Below are 18,990 nucleotides of genomic sequence, written 5' to 3' on the forward strand. Positions count from 1 at the left end.
TAGAAAAGATCGAGGATTTGGATGGGGGAAGATAAGAGGTGGTGGTGAACAGCTGTTTTGAAAGCCTGGAGGGAAGAATGGGGAAAGAATAGAGTGAGGAAGTTTATTCCAAAGGCGGGAAAAAGAGGAATGAAAGAGTGAAGATGAGCAGTGATTCGTGATTTTGGTAGTTTTACCAGAAGGGGTTGTTGGCGGACCTTGAGCGCCCTGTGGAAATGTGGTTGGGACAAATCGCAGAGAGAGCAGGGGGCAAGGCTGGAGAGGAGTCGGTAGAAGACAGAAAGACCACCGACCAACCTGCGGTGATTGAGTGAGAGGCCCAAAGACTCAGCTTCATTGCGTGGGAGATGCCAATGATCTTAAAAGCCCTGGTTTCGACAGCGTGGAAGCCGAGAAAGGTGGGAGGCAGGAGCACCAGCCCAGAGGGGAGAGCAGTACTCCATCAGGCTACGGACAAAAGCTTTGTAAGTAGTCAGGAGCTCAAGAGGGCCGAGGAAGGACTTTGCACGACGGAGGATTCCCAGTCGGCGACTGGCTTTTGAGGCGAGGTTGGAAATGTGACTTTCCCAGGAAAGGTCATGGCAGATAGTGAGACCCAGAAGCTTGAAAGAAAAGACTTCTTCCAGAGGATTGTTGAGAAAGTGGATGGGGGGGTTTTCTAAACGGTCCTTTCGAAGAGACATAGTGAGAGTGTGAGATTTGTGTGGATTGAAAGACATGTTCCACGTGTTGGACCAGTTTGTGATTTTATCCAGATCTGCAGTGAGCGAAGAAGCTGCTGCTTGCCGGTCTGAGGGATGACAGATGGTACGGCAGAGGGTGGAGTCATCGGCAAAGAGAAATAGAGGATTTTCCAGAGAGTCCGAGAGATCATTGATGAAAACCAGAAAAGAACAGGGCCCAGAACGCTACCTTGAGGAACTCCAGCCTGCACAGGAAGAGGGGATGAAAGAACTCCATTTAGGGCCACACGTTGACTGCGACAGGAGAGGAAGTCTGCGAGCCATGAGTGGAGATGGCCTTGAATACCATGGGAAGAGAGTTTGGTGAGTAGGGCAGGGTGCCAGACTGTGTCAAAAAGCACGTGATATGTCCAGGGATACGGCCCGGATTTCCTGTCTGGCATTGAGGACCTCCATCCATTGATGGGAGAGCAGTAGCAGCATATCCAGGGTAGAGTGACCTGGTCTGAAACCAAATTGATGATTGGAAATCAAGCCATTGGAGAAGAGGAAGGATTTCATGTCTGAAGCGATGATGGATTCCATAACCTTGCTGATGATTGGGAGAAGGCTGATTGGTCTGTAGTTGCAGGGATCTGTTTTTTGCACCTTTTTTATGCAGGGCAGTGATGTTAGCAGATTTCCAAGCAGATGGCAGATGACCTTGGGAAAATGAGAGGGGGAATAGAACAGAGAGAGGGTGAGCAAGAGCAGAAGAGCAGGCTTTGAGGACACGTGGGCTGATGCCGTCTGGACCGGTTGCAGAATCTGACTCTAGGTTTGAAAGCAAGCTCTCCACCTTGTCAGGAGAAAAGGATACAGAGTCCAGGGACAGTTGGGTGCGACTGGGTAAAGTGGGTAGAGATAGTGATGGGTTTGGGACACAAGATTTAGCTGCAAACACCGTAGTTTAGACATTCAGCTTTATCACGTGTGGAATCAGCAGTGCGGCCATTTGAGGTAAGGGAGGGGATGGAGGGGGAACATACACCAGAAACAGATTTGATTAAACGCCACCAGGATTTTGAGGGAGGGAGAGAGGTTTGAGAGTTCAGACTCTGAGATGAGAAAGATGTTGTTTTCTGGCTCTCCTGAGGGTAGATACACACTTGTTCCGAGCTTTGTGGAAAGAACTGAGATTGCCCTCAGTTGGGTTTGCTTTCCATGAGGCAAAGGCAAGTTGTTTCAGGACAACTGCCTCGCCACAAGCTTCAGTAAACCAAGGGCGGGAGGAAGGGTAAGACAACTGAACACGAGAGGGGATAAATCTGTGCATGAGGGAGAGCAAGTTTCTTTGAAAGAATTCCCAGGATGAGTTGATGTTTGAGAAAGTAGTGATAGGAGACCAGTCTGTAAGTTTGATGGCTGCTCGAGACCCTGCCAGTCGGCTTGAGTGAAATGCCAGACTCGACGGCGGTGAGGTGGTTCTCTGATAACAGCCAGAGAGATGTCCACTTTAACAAGGACGTGGTCAGAAGAACCAATTGGAGCGAAGGAAGAGCAGCAGATATTGTCAGGGAAATTTGTCAAAATCAGATCCAGAAGAGATGGAGTACCATTGGTTGAGATCCGCAAGGCCGGGAAGTTGACCGATTGAGTCAGTCCCAATGAGTCACAGAAAGCTTTTTTGCTGATGTCCCATGGCAGGTGAGAGAGGTACCCACACCCTAGCCAACTGGCGTGATGACAATTGAAGTCGCCACATAAGAGGAAGAGAGAGTTTGGATGAGAAGATAGAAGATGGTCCATGTTTTCGGAGAGTGAGGTGTAGATGGAGTCATCACTGTTCGGTGGACGGTACAGTACACATATAAACATGAGGTGGGAATGGAGGGGAAGCCGAAGCCAGAGGTATTCCTGGGGGTGGGGGGAGTGAGAGCAGTGCAGGGAGAGTGAGGAATAGAGTCTTTGATGAAGAGAGCAACACCTCCACCAGGACGAGGCTCAGGGTCTGTCATACCGTAAGAGGGAGTAACCAGGGAGAGATACTTGGGAGTCAGACACGTCTTGGGAGAGGAAAGTTTCTGTTAGGCAGATAATGTCTGGTTTGTCAGTGGCAACCTGTAGGGAAAGATCTGAAAGGTTTGAGCGAAGGCCCCGGATATTTGAGGTCCACACTTTTAATGAAGAGGTAGGGGAGGAGGCTTTGGGTGCAGGAGGTGGAGGGGCGGGGGAGGGTAGGACGAGGGACGAGGGGGGAGGTAAGGAGGGCTGCTGAAGGAGGTGGGGTATTGCAGAATAGCGAGGGGAGGGGGGCCGAATGAGGAGGAGAAAAGGCTCTGTGGTGCTGGGAGAGAGGGGGGACAAGAGACAAGGAAGATGGCAGTTGAGGATTTGAGGAGGTGGAGTGAAGAGATGGAGGTGAGAGGGCAGTGGAGGGAGGCAGGTTGTTGGATGAGAGGGGGGCAACTTAGAGAAGGAAGAGTGAGGGGATGAAAGGTGGGAGAAAGGTGAGGGGGGAATTTTTGAAAGAGGTGAGAGGGAGGCTTGGAGGAGAAGAGGGATGGTTGCTGTGAGAGTGAGTGAGGGGTGAGGGGGGTGAGTTGGCACTGAAGTTGGAAAAAAAGAATGGTTGATGGAAAGCAAGCATCCATGGCAAACTGTGGTTTTTAAAAGTTTTAGGTCAGAGATGCGATTTAACACAATTCTTGATGGATGCAATGAAGGCGAATTCAGAGCATGGAGAGAAGAAGCGCTGTAATAGTTGGATTTTTTAGGCAAGGAATGAAGGAGAGGTCGAAATGAGAGCAGTCTGTTAAAATAGCAGAAGAGTAGTGCATTGTGAAACAGTAAAGAGTACCACATGTGTGAGAGAGGAAGATGAAGCATTATGAGATCGTTTTTGTTGTTAATATTAATGTATGAGAGAGTTCAACAGATTAGGTCATGGAAGTGTAAAAAAAGAAATCGAGGAAGACGAGGAGGAAGTTAAGAGGAAGAAGAAGTAGCAGAATCGAGAAGGTGAGCGTGTTGTTGTATATATATATATATATATATATATATATATATATATATATATATATATATATATATATATATATATATATATATTTTTTTTTTTTGAGATAAGAAAGAGATTAGTTGGGAGAATGGGGATGTTTGGAAAGTGGGGAGGATGAAAATTGAAGGTAATGGGGAGGATAGAAATTGAAGGTAATGGGGAGAAAAAACAAACAACAACAAAAAAACGATCGAACACCGAGTGGAACCGGTAGGCCTCAAGCCTAAGACTAGGCCTCAAACACCAAGTAAGAACGTCGACATAAATACTCACAAAATAGCACGATTTTTGAAACAAAACCGAACTAGGAACACACATTAACATGTAGGTGAGAAAATTAAACAGTTAAAACGGGACAAATAACAACCGGAACTTAACTTTGAGAACATCAGCAGGGAGCCCCGAAGGAGACCTCTTGCCGCTCAAAACCGGAACCGGAAGTGATGTATTTGTTTTATACAAGCCATAAGGCATGTGTATGCAATATCATCTGGGCATTGGGCAAGTCAAATTATTTTGGGATCGGAGCCAAAATTCATGGACACAATTTTATTGTTTAAATAACAATATTTTTAATATGGTACAAATATGTATAATGATGTGATAATGTGCCTGAAATTATCAGGCCAGCTTGTACGTCACAATGTACTTGTACGTCCATTGAGTAGGTGTGTCGTACGTGTGTCGTCATGTTTTGCGAAAATGGCTGGAAAACGGGTAATCGCTCCCACCGATTCCCGAAGGAATCAAACATTCGCCGGCAGTGGATAAGATTTGTACAAAAAAACGGGCGAATTTTCCCCCAAAGAAAACGGGTAAAGAGGACCCTTTGGATAGACTTGTCATTTGTGGTGACCATTTCACAGCCGAGGATTACGAAGGCAACGCAATGAGTGAGCTCGGTTTCAAAACAAGCGTGATGCTGTGCCCACCATTCAGCCTTCTCCTCAGCTGGCTCCTGCTTCATCTTCTCACACTGTGTCACCTCTCAAGGATTGGGGCATTGTGTTTATCTATAAATGTGCATAAGAAATTGAGAAATTATTAGAATACGCTATCTGGAAGTCCCTACATTGTAACCCGTAATGGGGAACGCTGCTGATATTCTCTTCTCCAAAGGCAACGCCTACGCAGCAACGTGTCCTTGGGAAGAACTTGGGAAGCACTTGTCAGATTAATATCAAACCTTGAAAAGGCACAAACTCAGGTCCCCAGCAATATACCTGGTAAGTTTCAAGTAGATCGGACCAGTGGTTGTCGAGAAACAGCGGGCACGCACGCACGCACGCACGCACGCACGCACGCACGCACGCACGCACGCACGCACGCACGCACGCACGCACGCACACACACACACACACACACACACACACACACACACACACACACACACACACACACACACACACACACACACACACACACACACACACACACACACACACACACACACACGCCTCTTGAAAGTTGAGGTTGTTCTAACTGTTCATTTTCGCTGGGGTCAAGCTCAGCTGTCAGAAATACTTCAACGCCAAGGCTACGGTGTATAATATATTTGGGTCCATTATTGATTCATTCTATTTCTGACTTGAGTGACTGGAGGGTTGGTGGTGGTCATATGGCAGCTTAGCTGCCAGGGTAGCTATCATTTCTTGAAGCGCGACTGTGTCGCTGATGCAGTGCCCCTCTACCAGTACACACACTGGAACTGGTACTCATTTCGCCGACGTCGGAAGGATGACAGGCTGAGTCAACCCCCTGGTGTATCAATTCAGCGGCCGACGGGGCTTGAACTCAGGACCCTAGGATCCCAAGCCACCACCCTAACCACTGAGCCAACACCAGGCTACTAGAGGGTTAAAAAAATTATTATATCAAGTCACAGACGAATCAAACTTTACATTATTTTATGCATTGAACAAGAAAATGAAAATCTACAAACCAATCTGTCTGGTGGAGTCTGTCAGTGTGAACTGCTTGTCAGTCAGTCCTGCCACTTGTACACGAAATAGGCCGTTTTCTGGCACTTGCAAGTGGCTCACATATAGCTCACATATAGCTCACATATAGAAACTCCATAGTATAAATTTCCATCATCCTCCGACTCGTCCTTGGCAATATCGGAATGAAAACACTCAATTTCATCGCCGCTGAAATCACTCTCCGGTTCGCATCTCGCCATTGTTTACACGCTGTTTCCGAATGTTCACGAAGTTTTCGGAGAACGTGACATCATAGCATCTTCGGTAACTTCCCGTCTGTTTTTCGATCACTGACAAAAGTTTTGACTCAAAAGTTAATTTTAGCATATTTTGAGTTTCAAATGTAAGAAAATACATACCCCACATTTATTAATGTGCTTACAACCTTCGAATCACGCGAAGTCATCAGCGACCCAAAACCTGCTCTTTAAATTATTTACTTATTTTATGAACTTTACTGTCTCCGAAAGCAACACAAACATTTGGATTATTTTTATTTATATTTACAATGTTTAAGACCAACACATTACTTTGAACTCTTTATTTTTTTTACACTACACTTCATTTTTACACTACACTTTATTTTTATACACTTCATTTCCACTCCAAACATACCACCTTGAGTTATTTATTTATGTACACTTTATTATCAGCACTACCCACATACAAACTTTATCATATCCACTAGCTCCATATTTATTTAATCATTTTAATACTAAATATACACATCCCATTTTAAAGATGCCTTCTCTACCAGATTCCTCTATCTTGATGTTAGTATATTACCAGCTACCTATTTTGACAACCTTCAATGAGCATTGACTTGTAAAAAAATATGTAAAATGGAATTCTTTTGCTGCCCATCCACTGAACACAATATTACAGGGACTTTTGAAACACAAAGGTTCAAATTTACGAAAGGCGTTTTAGAGTTAGACGCATGTAAAATCACTACTCATGCGACGATCACCCATTTAACGTTAGTCCCAATTGCCGAAGAGCGATTATATTATCTAATGCGTGATCAAAAGCTAATCACAAGCATTTAAATAAAAACTTTTACACATCGGTGAGGGTATGTTTCAAAGTGTGTTTAAGGCTTTGAAGTAAGCATCGCACGGCTTATAATTGGTAGTTTACAGGGGACGGTGAATCGGGATGCATTATGAGTGCTTGAATTAGCTCAAGGGGAGGATAGGAATAGGGCAGTTTGCCAATGTGCCGAGTTTGCTGACGGATCTTCGAGAATCCTCTGGAGAAGTATGACATCATCAAATTTGTCCAGCATTAGACTCTCAAAGGAAATAATTTCATTGGTTAAGGACTCCAATGACATGACATGGATCAACCTACGATGAGGAGCAATTTGCTGAATCCCCTCCAACAACTATCCGTGGTGCTGTGATTCTATGCAAGTACATCATTTCATTTGGATGTTGGCGATATGTGCGGTGTTTCACAGGCGAATCGGCTGTTTCGGCACGCACAACTAATTGGCTGTACATCTCCCCTCATAAATTCTTCTTTAAAACAGGTGATTAGCTGTACACAAACAACGATGTTTTTGTCAGCGTTTACGGGTTAGCCGTGTGTTCGCAAGACGCTTGCTAAGCGCCTTTTGTGAATTCTATCCATACCGTTTGTTGTTCCCTGAACTACACGTCTTAATTACCCCACGCACGGAAAGCGAAAAGCAGGGTTAAGCAATGGTTCATGTCCATGCATTGTTCTGCCAACAACGCCCACCTGATGCGGAGTTACTGTACGTTATTGTATCCACATAGCTGGGGAACCATGTTTTTCTCTGAGAGCTATGATTTGCATGGAGCGAGAGAGCAGATACTGAAGATGTGATTTCATGTAAAAGCTGAAATTCGACAAAAATGGAGATATATATTCTTCCATTTTTGGGCAGTACAAACGTCAGTTTATGATCGAGTTATTTTAATTGAATGATATGTTTTAATCACCAATCGGAACATGAATCAGAAAACAAACCTGCTGTTTTACAGTGCTTTGTCTCTGAATTGTCCCGATCGCACATGTGCAGAGGAGTGAGGTAATTGCTCATTCTATCTGCCTGTCTGGTAGTCAAACAAAATTGAAAATAATTCCAAGCAGGAAACTTACTACTCATAAGGGCGTCATAAAGGACACAACAGGCATGAAGAATGAATGTAACGTGTTAGATAGGGTGGTGTAATAGACACTACATCAATGGTGGTAAATTCCCAGAATCAATATATTAAAACAACTTTTCCCATTTCTATTTTATTTAAATTGAATTGTGTACTTGAACACTGGATAACACAAATCACCTTCTTGTCACTTCCAAAACCTTTGTTTCATCGTCCTGGGATATGCATACAAAACCGCTTCAACAGCACGAAACTTCTAGAATTTTTTTTTTTTCAGTCTTTAAAATCATTATTTCATTTAAATTGAAGTATGTACTTCAACACTGCATGGGGTATCATGTTCTATGAACTCTAATTATATATGTTTTTGGAAACTTTTAGGAAATACCTCTTCTCCACAAGTTCATCGTGTTTCTTCTTTGTGCCATGCTTGTTGCTATCTCGGCTGCTCAGATTAAAGCTCTTTCCAGCAGTTTCCTGCCTGTCCAAGTGCCTCTCTTGCCAGTCTCCTCCATTTCCATTCTGTCCCTGCTTTCTCCTCTTTGCTTTCCCAACTTCCTCATCCTTATTTCCTCCTTTGTTCATGCCTGCAACAGTAGAGAAGTAAGAATGAAAATCATGGTTAGGAAAGAAACTCTTAATTAATAAATTTCATAATACTTGTGATTGCAATTGAGCATTTTGTGTCGTTGCAGTTGCAGTGGTGCTCACGATCTGCCCTGCCATTCCTTCCTTCTTTCTTTCCTTATACTTTCTGCCACCTGGCTGACTCCCAGGGCCTGAATTATTTATTATTTTATACATAAGGCTTCATCTCCCCTTGACAGCTAAGAAGTTCTGTGGCAAAACAAACCCATAGCAGCACACTTTCTTCATACACAGAGACAAATCCTTGATGTAATTATATGGTATTGACATCAACAATTCCCACCCTTACAGGCAAGCGACTGCATTCCCATAACAAACTTGAGCACTATTGAAAAACTCCCAGACAGTGGTCATCTATTGATCACTTGAACAAATATGGTGGAATTGTTGACGTTCTCCTTTCTCCTTTCACATGTCCCTTCCCTTCCATCTCCACTCAACCTTTCCCTTCTCCCCCATACCTCATATTCCTTCTCCAATACACTCAACTCCTTCCATCATCCTCTCCTATTTCGATCAATTCAATTTTGGGCCACCTTCCCTTCTTGCCTCCTACCCCTCCCAACCATCACTCGACACACTTCATCACTCTACACGGTTATTCCAAATGATGGGGATCTTCAGGCACTCAAACATTTTTCAATCATCGCACCATCCAAGACCCCAGCACTGGAACTTTACTTTGTTTGGGTGAATTGGTTCTTGCACTCAATTGCTTTGCATTCTCCAACTAGAAGGGCACTTGGTACAGTGCATACCTCCATCACACAATGCCTGATCTACGAGAACATATCGGGCCCAAACAGTGTTGAAATATCGTGCTATATATCGTTTTTGGCCCTCTCAATGGTGAAGAATCACTTTAAAAATCAAGTCTTTTTTATCTCCAGATCCAGATCTTCATCAAAATTGAATCAATTCTTCCTTGCCACACACCCAACGTGTCCACCAAGTTTCGTCTGAATCCATCCAAAACTTTTTGAGATATTGTGCTATATATCGTTTTTGGTCCTATCTCTCAACGGTGAAGAATCACTTTTAAAATTCTAGTAGTCAGATGCGGATCCGGATCTTCACCAAAATCTAAACAGTTGGTCCTTGTCACACACCCAACATGTCCACAACTTTTTGAGATTTCCTTCACACAAACAAACGACAGAAAGGGGTGAAAACATAACCTCCTTCACCTTCGGTGGTGGAGGTAATAATTTCGATAAACAGATCAAAGTTGTGGCTTTGGGTACAAAAATGGGTGCAAATTCTGCAAATTAGTGTCGGTTTTGTTGAGGAACAGATTTTTTTTTCTCAATTTGATGGCTCGACACCAATTTCTTTGAATGATACATCGATTGGATTGGATTAACCTCCAGTGACAGATTCAAACTTGAACGATTCATAAACTTCATCAATGCCTTCCACTCAGCTCTTAATTATCCGTGGGAGATTTCAGATACTTTTGTCACATTTTTGATGTCAAACTTTCTGTGGTAGATACTGGTTTAATGACCACTGTTCACGACAAATCAAGATTCACACAGCTATCTAATGTACTCATCTTCTCATCCTTTGCATGTCAAGAATTCCATTCCTTATTCCCAGTTTCTGAGACTGTCGCTTCTGCAATGATGACTTGGATTTTGGATCTATAGCCAACGAGTTGTTTCAGTTTTTCACAGATCATGGCTATCCTAGCTCACTCGTGGAAAATGCTCTCAACCGTGTTCGAACAATCAACATAAAAAGAAAAAAAAAATCTCCTTCCAAAAAGAAAACCTGAGAATGAAAAAATTCCTCTCACTTTGGTGTACCATCCCAAAAGCCTTACAGTTAAAATAAACATCCAATATTTTTTTATAATCCTACAAAACAACACAGAAGCCACTTCCACCTTCTCTCAACTACCTATTCTTTTAAAACGAGACAAAACATCACAAAATTTTCTACTCAAAAGCACCCTACCTTCCAATATACCAGCTGAAGCATTCATATGTTTGCGTAGTTGTAATACCTGTGATTTTATCAATCCCACAACATCAATATCAGGACCAAAGCACACCACCAATATCAAAGATCACTTCATCTGGACCACCTTTAATGTAATTTGCTGTATTCTATGCTCACTTTGCAACAAAATTTACATCGGTGCAACTGGATGACGGCTTGGAGACCATTTTAGAAAACACCTGAATGATGTTAGAACCAATAATGATGTTCGTAAACCGGTCTCTCATCACTTCAACCAGGCAGGACATGCTATTTATAACATGTCTGTCTATGATTTGCTACTTCACCATCCATCCATTGGGACCATACTTTGTGCTGAGCGTTGTTGCTGCCTTAGCAGTTTCCTTGGCTATTGGGCACAATCCGAGACAGGTCGCCACTCAGACACAGGATACCAGCAAGCTGGCACTCATTTTGCCGACCTCGGAAGGATGACAGGCAGAGAGTCAACCCCACCTGGTATTAATTCAACAGGTGAGGGGGATTTGAACTCAGGATCCTAGGATCCCAAGCCCACCACCCTTACCATGAAGCCAACACCAGGCATATACTCCACCAAGGCAGCAATGATTCCAGGAAACTTAAAGAACAGTATTTTATCCACAAACATGGTACCAAATGGTTTGAATGAAAAATTATCACGCCTTAACATGCTCATCCTTCACCCCTCCCCCCCCCATTTATTTTTCTATTCATATCCTTCCTCCTCCATGTTCCATTCCAGGTAGCTCTTTCTTTCCCATTATCTGTCTGCCTGTCTGTCTGTCTCTCTTTCCCCTCCCTCCCCCACCCATCCCAACCCACTCTTTTCTCCCCCTTACCCCCACTTTTCTCTCTCTTTCTGCCTCTCCTCCCTTTCTTTGACTTCTCATTTCACCTCTGTTCCTTCTCTTCCTGTTTCTCCTCCTCCCATCCTGCCTCCATCAACTCGTCACTTGACGCGTTTACTCTGGGCAATAAGTCACACATGACACGCATACCTCTGTCCCATTAGCATTCCCCACACCCAGCACGTCAGTGATGATGTTATTTGCGATACTTATCCTGCACCGGCACCCTCTCCATTATTTTTGTTTGTTCTGATGGAGAGTAAAGCCGAAAACGTCAACTCCTTTTATTCACGGCGCATCAACTACCATTTGAGGTATTTTAAAAGGTTAATGGTATTTGTTTTGCCGTCTTTTGCCACACACGCAGACCGCTAATTTTGTGCTGAATTTAGCAATCACATTATTATTTTGTCTTTCATAGTTGACACTGATGTAACAGTAATTAAAAATAATACAGCCATCAATTTTAATTTTCCTGGTTTTTAAACGCACATATTCCATTCCATTGGGACCAAACTATACAGAGCATCAGTGCTGCCAAAGCAGTCTCCTGGGCTATTGGGCACAATCCTGGATGGGTTGCCACTCCGACACAGTATACTCGAATTGCTCAATCATCCCAGCAAGCTGGTACTCATTTTGCCGACCTCGGAAGGATGAAAGGCTGAGTCAACCCCACCTGGTATCAATTCAACAGCCAAGCGGGATTTGAACTCAGGACCCTAGGATCCCAAGCCCACACCCCTAACCATTAAGCCAACACCAGGCATACACCTATATTGGCAATCTCTATAACCTAAAGGATGGTTCAGCATAACTAAACTAATAAGAAAGTGACCACCCAAAATCAAAAAACAGACAGCTAATGCATAGTTTCCAAATTCTTAAGTACTTTTTTTTGCTTTTGTATTTTTATTTTCACAAAAAGTAGAACATTAGTACTACTTTTCGCATTTTGCATGTTATAAATAAACTTGACAAGCCGGTAGGCGGCCATGGGTAGTCGATCAAGTCAAATTTAGTCGTTTTTCAGCCGTTACTAGCCAACAAAAGCGTCCATAGCAACGGTTCTTTCTCACACATAACTAGGACATACCATGAACCTATCATACCAGTTTCATGTATATCTGACTCATAGTCTCTGAGATATAACGAACTTAGTTTTTTTTATTGTTTTCGACCAGGGTTCATTCAAAGTCTATCTTCTCCAACAGTTTTCATAGGATCCGGCTGGAAATTTTTGACAATATGGCTGAATGTACTGCCCAGTCGCTTGTGACCCGATTTTTGATTTTCGAAAAAAAAAAAAAAAGATTTTTTTTTGAAAATTTCAAAGGTCCGTTGCTAGGCAACGGATGGGTCCATAGCAACGGTTCTCATTTGCACACAACTAGGTCATGGTATGACCCTACCAACCAAGTTTCATCGAAATCGCCATTGTATTAACTGAAATCACCATTTTAAATACTGATAATAAGGGTCGAACAAATCTCCAAAAAAATTTTGAATTTTTTGTTTTTTTTTCGACTACATCGACGACCCAACAGACAGACAGACAGACATAGATGGAAATACTGATAATAAGGGCAGACTAGATCGACTACCCAAAAATGATCAATTCCAAATAAGTCTCCAAAACGTGCACTAAGTTTTGATTTGTCACTTTTAGCTGTTCATCCTGACAAAATCGTCAAAGTTGAAATTTTTGCCTGCCTTTCAAACATGCCAAATGTGAAGAAGTAAATCTGTAACTGAAGTGGCACTTTTCACACAATTTTTACAGTGCTTTGCTCAGCTAAACATAAGCATCGATTCACTCCTTGCATATCACAATATGTAGATAACATCACAATATAGCCAGTGTGACGGTTTCTTGATAATGCCAGAAGTGCAAAAGCAAAGTTCTCACTCGAGTCTTGACGAAACTTGACATATTCTTTGGAGCTCATGGGTCGTGCCACGTACTGACTCACAGTCATGGCATTCCCTCCCAGCGCCAGTCGCACCACAAGACGTGCATTGTCAGCATCCACGGCTTCAATCTGTGCACATCACATTAAAATGAGCTCTGGCTGACCCATCATCCGTACATGGTACTTTTGTGTCTGAGATATTTCAAAAACTGCAGAACATTTAGCTTTAATATTGTGGATATCTATTCCTCATGACATCATCTCAACCTGATGAGATCACGGCGGTGATTGTCTGAATTATGTTGACATGGTAACCATCTCGGTAACTTGGCTTGTCGCTTGTGTAAACGCCATTTCAAAAAATGTTCCAGCTTTAACTTTCATACTACACACATCTATTCCTCATACCACCCAAAAGGCAGGGGACCTAGAGTATCAACTCCTTGTTAAACGTAGCATTACTGTGTTTTCCCTTTGACCAACAAAATGAGTTAAGACTATATACCTTGTAGTTGTCATAGCAGTCAATGTGTACACATTTCCCTTTTCCCCAATGACAGTTGCTCAGTCATGAATACTTATTGTTCGAGATTTTGGAATAAAATATTTTCTTCTCACAAGTCTAAACTGCATTTTATTGTTTTTGTCTCTCTCATCTTTGAACAGCAAGAAATTACACAAGTATGCCAATATCGACAGAGTAAAAAGCCACCCAGATTGTGGTTCTTCACTAAAAAATAAAAAGTACCCTCCTTAATTTTCAGAGAAGCCTGTATTGAAAAGCAAGTTATTTCAGTTAGCCTTAGTAATAAGAACTTTAACTTTGTGTCACCTGACATGTGATTTGTGATAAGACTTCAACAGCACAATAAAACTTGTAAGGGTGATTTGTATTCTGATGTTCTGCCCGAAGGCAGGTTCAATCCTCCCGAAGCTGTTTCTTGGCAAGTTATACTGGGTGGTTTGCCATCGCCCTCCCAGCAATAGTTAGGGTAGGGATTTGTAATTTGTTCATGGTGCCGGCGATAGCTCGCATACTCTTCGTGAAGGACACCATGGAGTCTTCAACGTCCACCAACTAATGCCGGCAGATGGGATGCCCAGTTTAACGTCCAAGGGACGTCCAAATCGTCGTTTAACGTCCAAATGCAAGAGCTTGATTGAAAAGTTGAATATAGAGAGAATGTATAACAATTGTTTTGAGTAAAATCGATATAATATCAGCAGTCTCAAAATAAGTGAAGGTGCATCACCTTGCCACAGAGTCCTTTGTGTGGACCACTTTCCAAAAGCACGTGGGCACCGGGAACATGGCCCAAGGGTTCCTCTGCCACCCTCTGATCACCAGGTTTCAGCGACCGAGCTGGCTTTTTACCTTCCAAAGCCGCCAATGCAGAACGGTCAGCCCCAAGGCCAAGACCTTTGGGCCTCAACTGATGCTCCGTTGCCTTCACGTCCCTGTGGAGAGTGGTGGATCATGACAAACAATGTGATCACGTTGCCCAATTATAATTTTCCTCCACATTTCAAATCCTAAAAGTGCCGATTGATTCAGAAATAAAAGATTAAAGGCTCCACATAAGCATATTATTGATCCCTCAAGGGGATACAAGGGGATTTTACCCCTCATATAAGGGTAAAATGATCCCTCAACTCATGTTATCTGGTTTAATGCCTCTCACTCACTGTTTGAAGGTTTTGCCGATACCTTCTCCTGGCTTCCAACCCATGCCACGTATCATCGCCAAACCATAAGCCTCCACTGGAACTGCCATGTAGTCTGCTTCTGTCGCCTAGAATCACAAAGCACCACATATATTGAGAAATTTAAATTTCCTTACACATATATCTTATTTATCAATCTTCTACTGTACTCGAAAACAAAATTTGATGGTATTCTTGAAGCAAAGGGGGAAAGGACCTGTTACGATCAAATTTACACGCGACCTGACATGCAAGTGAAAAATGAAGAAAAAGCTGAACAGAATTAAACAATTTAAGTAGGGATGTAAAACAACAATCGTTATTAAAAAAGGAAATGCATTTAAATTGGTCATCAATATGAAACTATTGCTTAGATATTTATCGGTATGCCATCCTGATGAGGGCAAACAAGCTCGAAATCCTGATAGGCAGCTCCGTTTGATGGGTAACTGATGTTGACCATGTAATCTGTCTGTTTCACATAGTTGCCAGGCCGAGGCCTCCGGATTGGAGGTGACGCTTTGGTGTAGGACAATGTCCAATGGAGATCGGGGGAGTGCTCGTCACACTCCACATGTTTTGATTTACCCGCCGATCGCATCATGTGCCTTCTGATTGAATGGCTTGCATTAGCGGTAACAATCGTCTGGGTGGCAGATGGACGGTTGTTCTTTGCAGATTATGCGGTTTACCATGCGAGACATAATTGGTGGTGATGCTCACCATAACAGTCAGGAGGTGCATCTGATGTATACGAGGGCCAGTGAATAAGTAACCTTAAAATGGCAATATAAATTTGAGAATGTAATGTGTGTAGTTGTGCATGAAATGTTATATCTATGGGTAAGAGTCATGTTTTGCCTGTTTTAGATCTGACAGCATTGAGCGTATGACACCAGTAGAGCAGTTCCAAGATGGCAGTTCCCTTAGAAGCATGCACCAAGGAGGAGCAATGTTCTGTCATCCGTTTCTTGGGAAGTGAGGGTGTAAATCCCAGTGAAATGCATCGCAGAATGAAGATACATGGTGACGCATGTTTATCACTGCAGCAGGTGTACAACTGGGACAGCAAGTTTAAAAGTGGAGTGTCCAGTGTGGCAGACACTGCTCGCTCGGCCCGGCTTCACACAGCCGACACACCAGAATTGGTTGCAGGAGTTGAGCGTGTGCTAAGGAAAAACCGTCGCATTACACTGGATGAAGTGGTCTCCGAATTGAACATTTGCCATGATTCAGCACACCATATCATTTAAAATGTGCTGGGGTTCCACAAAGTATCTGCAAGGTGGGTGCTTAGACAACTCACACCCGAACTGAACAAACAGCGAGTGGACACATGTGAAGAACTTCTGCGAAGTCACGAAACAGAAGGTGACGCTTTCTTACAGCTTGGAGTGACTGGGGATGAAATTTGGGTCCACTACTTTCAGCCAGAAATAGAGGACAAGCAAAGAGTGGTGCCATTGAACTTCACCGAAGCCCCCAAAAAAATTCTGCACACAGTCGTCCGCTAGAAAAGTGATGCTGACGCTCTTCTGGGATAGCCGAGGCCCACTTGTTGAGCATTACATGCCCAGAGGGACCACAGTCACCAGTGCATCACACTGTCATCTCCTTTAAAATAATCTAAAACCAGCAATCAGATCAAAATGTGGTAGACTACTTACTACCGGTGTTTTGCTGCTCGGCTCCAGACTACCCACACTAGAGCTGCAACAATCAAGGACGTGCATTTTGAGTGTTTTCCTCATACACCCCACTCGCCAGATCTCGACCCTTCAGATTACATCTTTGGGCCACTTAGGCGCTTAGTGGAACCACTTTCTGATCCGATGAAGAGGTTCAAGAGGCATTTCATGAATGCCGACAAAAGCACCTAAAATATTTTTTGTCTCGAGAGGAATCCAGGCCTTTGGGGTGGAGGGGGGGGGGTGCATTGAATGCAATGGAGATTATGTTGACAAATAACAGTTGTTGCCCACGTACATGCAATAAACAATTTGTGAAAAATATTTTAAGGTTACTTATTGACTGGCCCTCATATTTCTAAATGTAATATATAAAGCTCTTTCTAACCACTGACTCACTAACTGACATTAAAGATCGGTACCTTCCGGGTGATGTAGAAAGCTGTCTTTTGTGTGACAATGGACATCGAAGCTAAGACACCAGGAGGAAAAAAAAAAAAAAATCACAGAACCGTCGGAAGGCACCCGTAAATGAAAATAAAAATAAATGAAAAAAATCAAAATGCAGGTGAGCGACCCAAGATAATGGGGAAGCATACCATGCTAGATATATATATATATATATATATATATATATATATATATATATATATATATATATATATATATATATATATATATATATATATCAACCTCCCCCCCTACCACAATCAACCTGTCAATTGGGAGGCAGAAAAAGCAAAAATCTGCCAATTTGGGGAAATGTCATGAAGCTGCTCAGCCAGACAAAATATCTTCTACTTTGCAAATAATTAATTGTAGATGTGAAATCGAGGGTGTTATATGAACTCATTTTGTGCAAACTTTATAAAGTACGAAACAACCCGTGAACCCATTGGGTTTCTGTTGTGACCGCGGTTGATTAAAAAAAAAAGTCATTTCAAAGAAAAAGAAGAAAAACAAAAAAAAAAGAGTTCCAGTGAATTATCCCGCTGAGGTTGTTTGCATTGGTCAAATAATCCTGAAGAGTACTTGACTGAATCGGGAATTGATTTTTTTAATATTTTTTTTTCGTTGCCAGATTTGAACGAAACTTGATATTGCGCGTCAATGTGAAGAAAAGAACAATATCCCCCGTCCGCCACGCGGCGGGGGATAAAAACGGAGAAAAGAAAGTTGAAGAAATTATTGTGCATAATCTTCTAAACACAATTTTATTTATTAATGAACACGGAAGTATTAGATCAAAATGACGATGTTTATTTTATGCTTAAAAATAAATCGTTCTTTGTCTATACTAAATGTTTTGCATTGATCTTTGCATTTATCAAATAATCCATTGATCAGCAAATAATAAAGCGATGTTTATTTTATGCTTAAAAATAAATCGTTCTTTGTCTATACTAAATGTTTGAGATTTTTAATAAATAATTTCAAGGAAAAAAAAAGATAGCTCCAGCAAACTATACCGCTGAGGTTGTTTACATTGATCAAATTCTCCCAAAGAGTATTTGACTGAATCGGGAATTGATTTTTTAAATATTTTTTTCCGTTGCCTGATTTGAACGAAACTTGTTACTGCACACTGCAGGAGAATGGCGAGTAAGGTGGCCCTAAAATTTTTGTGCTATTGTGTACCGTTTTGGCTGTATTTCAGGAACATACATACATACAAACAATATGAGAGTTTTAGTAATATACTGGATGATCCGTGAACCCGTTGGGTTCCCAGTGTGACAGCGGTTGATTAAAAAAATCATTTCAAAAAAAAAAAAAAACACACAAAAAAAAAGAAAAAGATAGCTCCAGCGAACGATACTGCTGAGGTTCTTTGCATTGATCAAATAATCCCGAAGAGTACTTGACTGACTCGGGAATTGATTTTTAAATAATTTTTGTCGTTGCCCGATTTGACCGAAAATTGAAACTGCACACTGCAGGAGAAAGGTAAGTAAGGTGGCCATAAAATTTGTGCGTTATCGTGTACCGTTTTGGCTATATTTCGGGAACATATGTACATACATACATACAAGATGAGAGTTTTAGTAATATATATATATATATATATATATATATATATATATATATATATATATATATATATATATATATATATATATATATATATATATATATATATATATATATATATATATACATACATATATACAGTGGGGAGATAAAGTATTTGATACACTGCCGATTTTGCAGGTTTTCCCACTTACAAAGCACGTAGAGGTCTGTAATTTTTATCATAGGTACACTTCAACTGTGAAAGACGGAATCTAAAACAAAAATCCTGAAAACCACATTGTATGATTTTTAAATAATTAATTTGCATTTTATTGCATGAAATAAGT

At 41.9% G+C, this 18,990-nt stretch overlaps 1 protein-coding gene across 1 annotated transcript in view; it reads right to left on the reverse strand.

Moving 5' to 3' along the window:
• GPKOW (G-patch domain and KOW motifs) overlaps positions 1–18,990 on the reverse strand; it is a 95,606-nt gene that overhangs the window by 40,280 nt on the left and 36,336 nt on the right. The window contains exons 4-7 of the mRNA XM_085895068.1: positions 14,925–15,031; positions 14,492–14,696; positions 13,235–13,367; positions 8,232–8,430 (exon numbers count right to left, since the gene is read on the reverse strand). Coding sequence (XP_085751194.1) covers positions 8,232–8,430; positions 13,235–13,367; positions 14,492–14,696; positions 14,925–15,031 — 644 coding nt within the window. The remainder of the gene's footprint in view (positions 1–8,231; positions 8,431–13,234; positions 13,368–14,491; positions 14,697–14,924; positions 15,032–18,990) is intronic.

The sequence above is a fragment of the Eptatretus burgeri genome, chromosome 9 (genome assembly GCF_056783735.1).
Source record: "Eptatretus burgeri isolate ZD-2024b chromosome 9, Ebu_testis_v1, whole genome shotgun sequence".
Classification (NCBI taxonomy): Eukaryota; Metazoa; Chordata; class Myxini; order Myxiniformes; family Myxinidae; genus Eptatretus; species Eptatretus burgeri.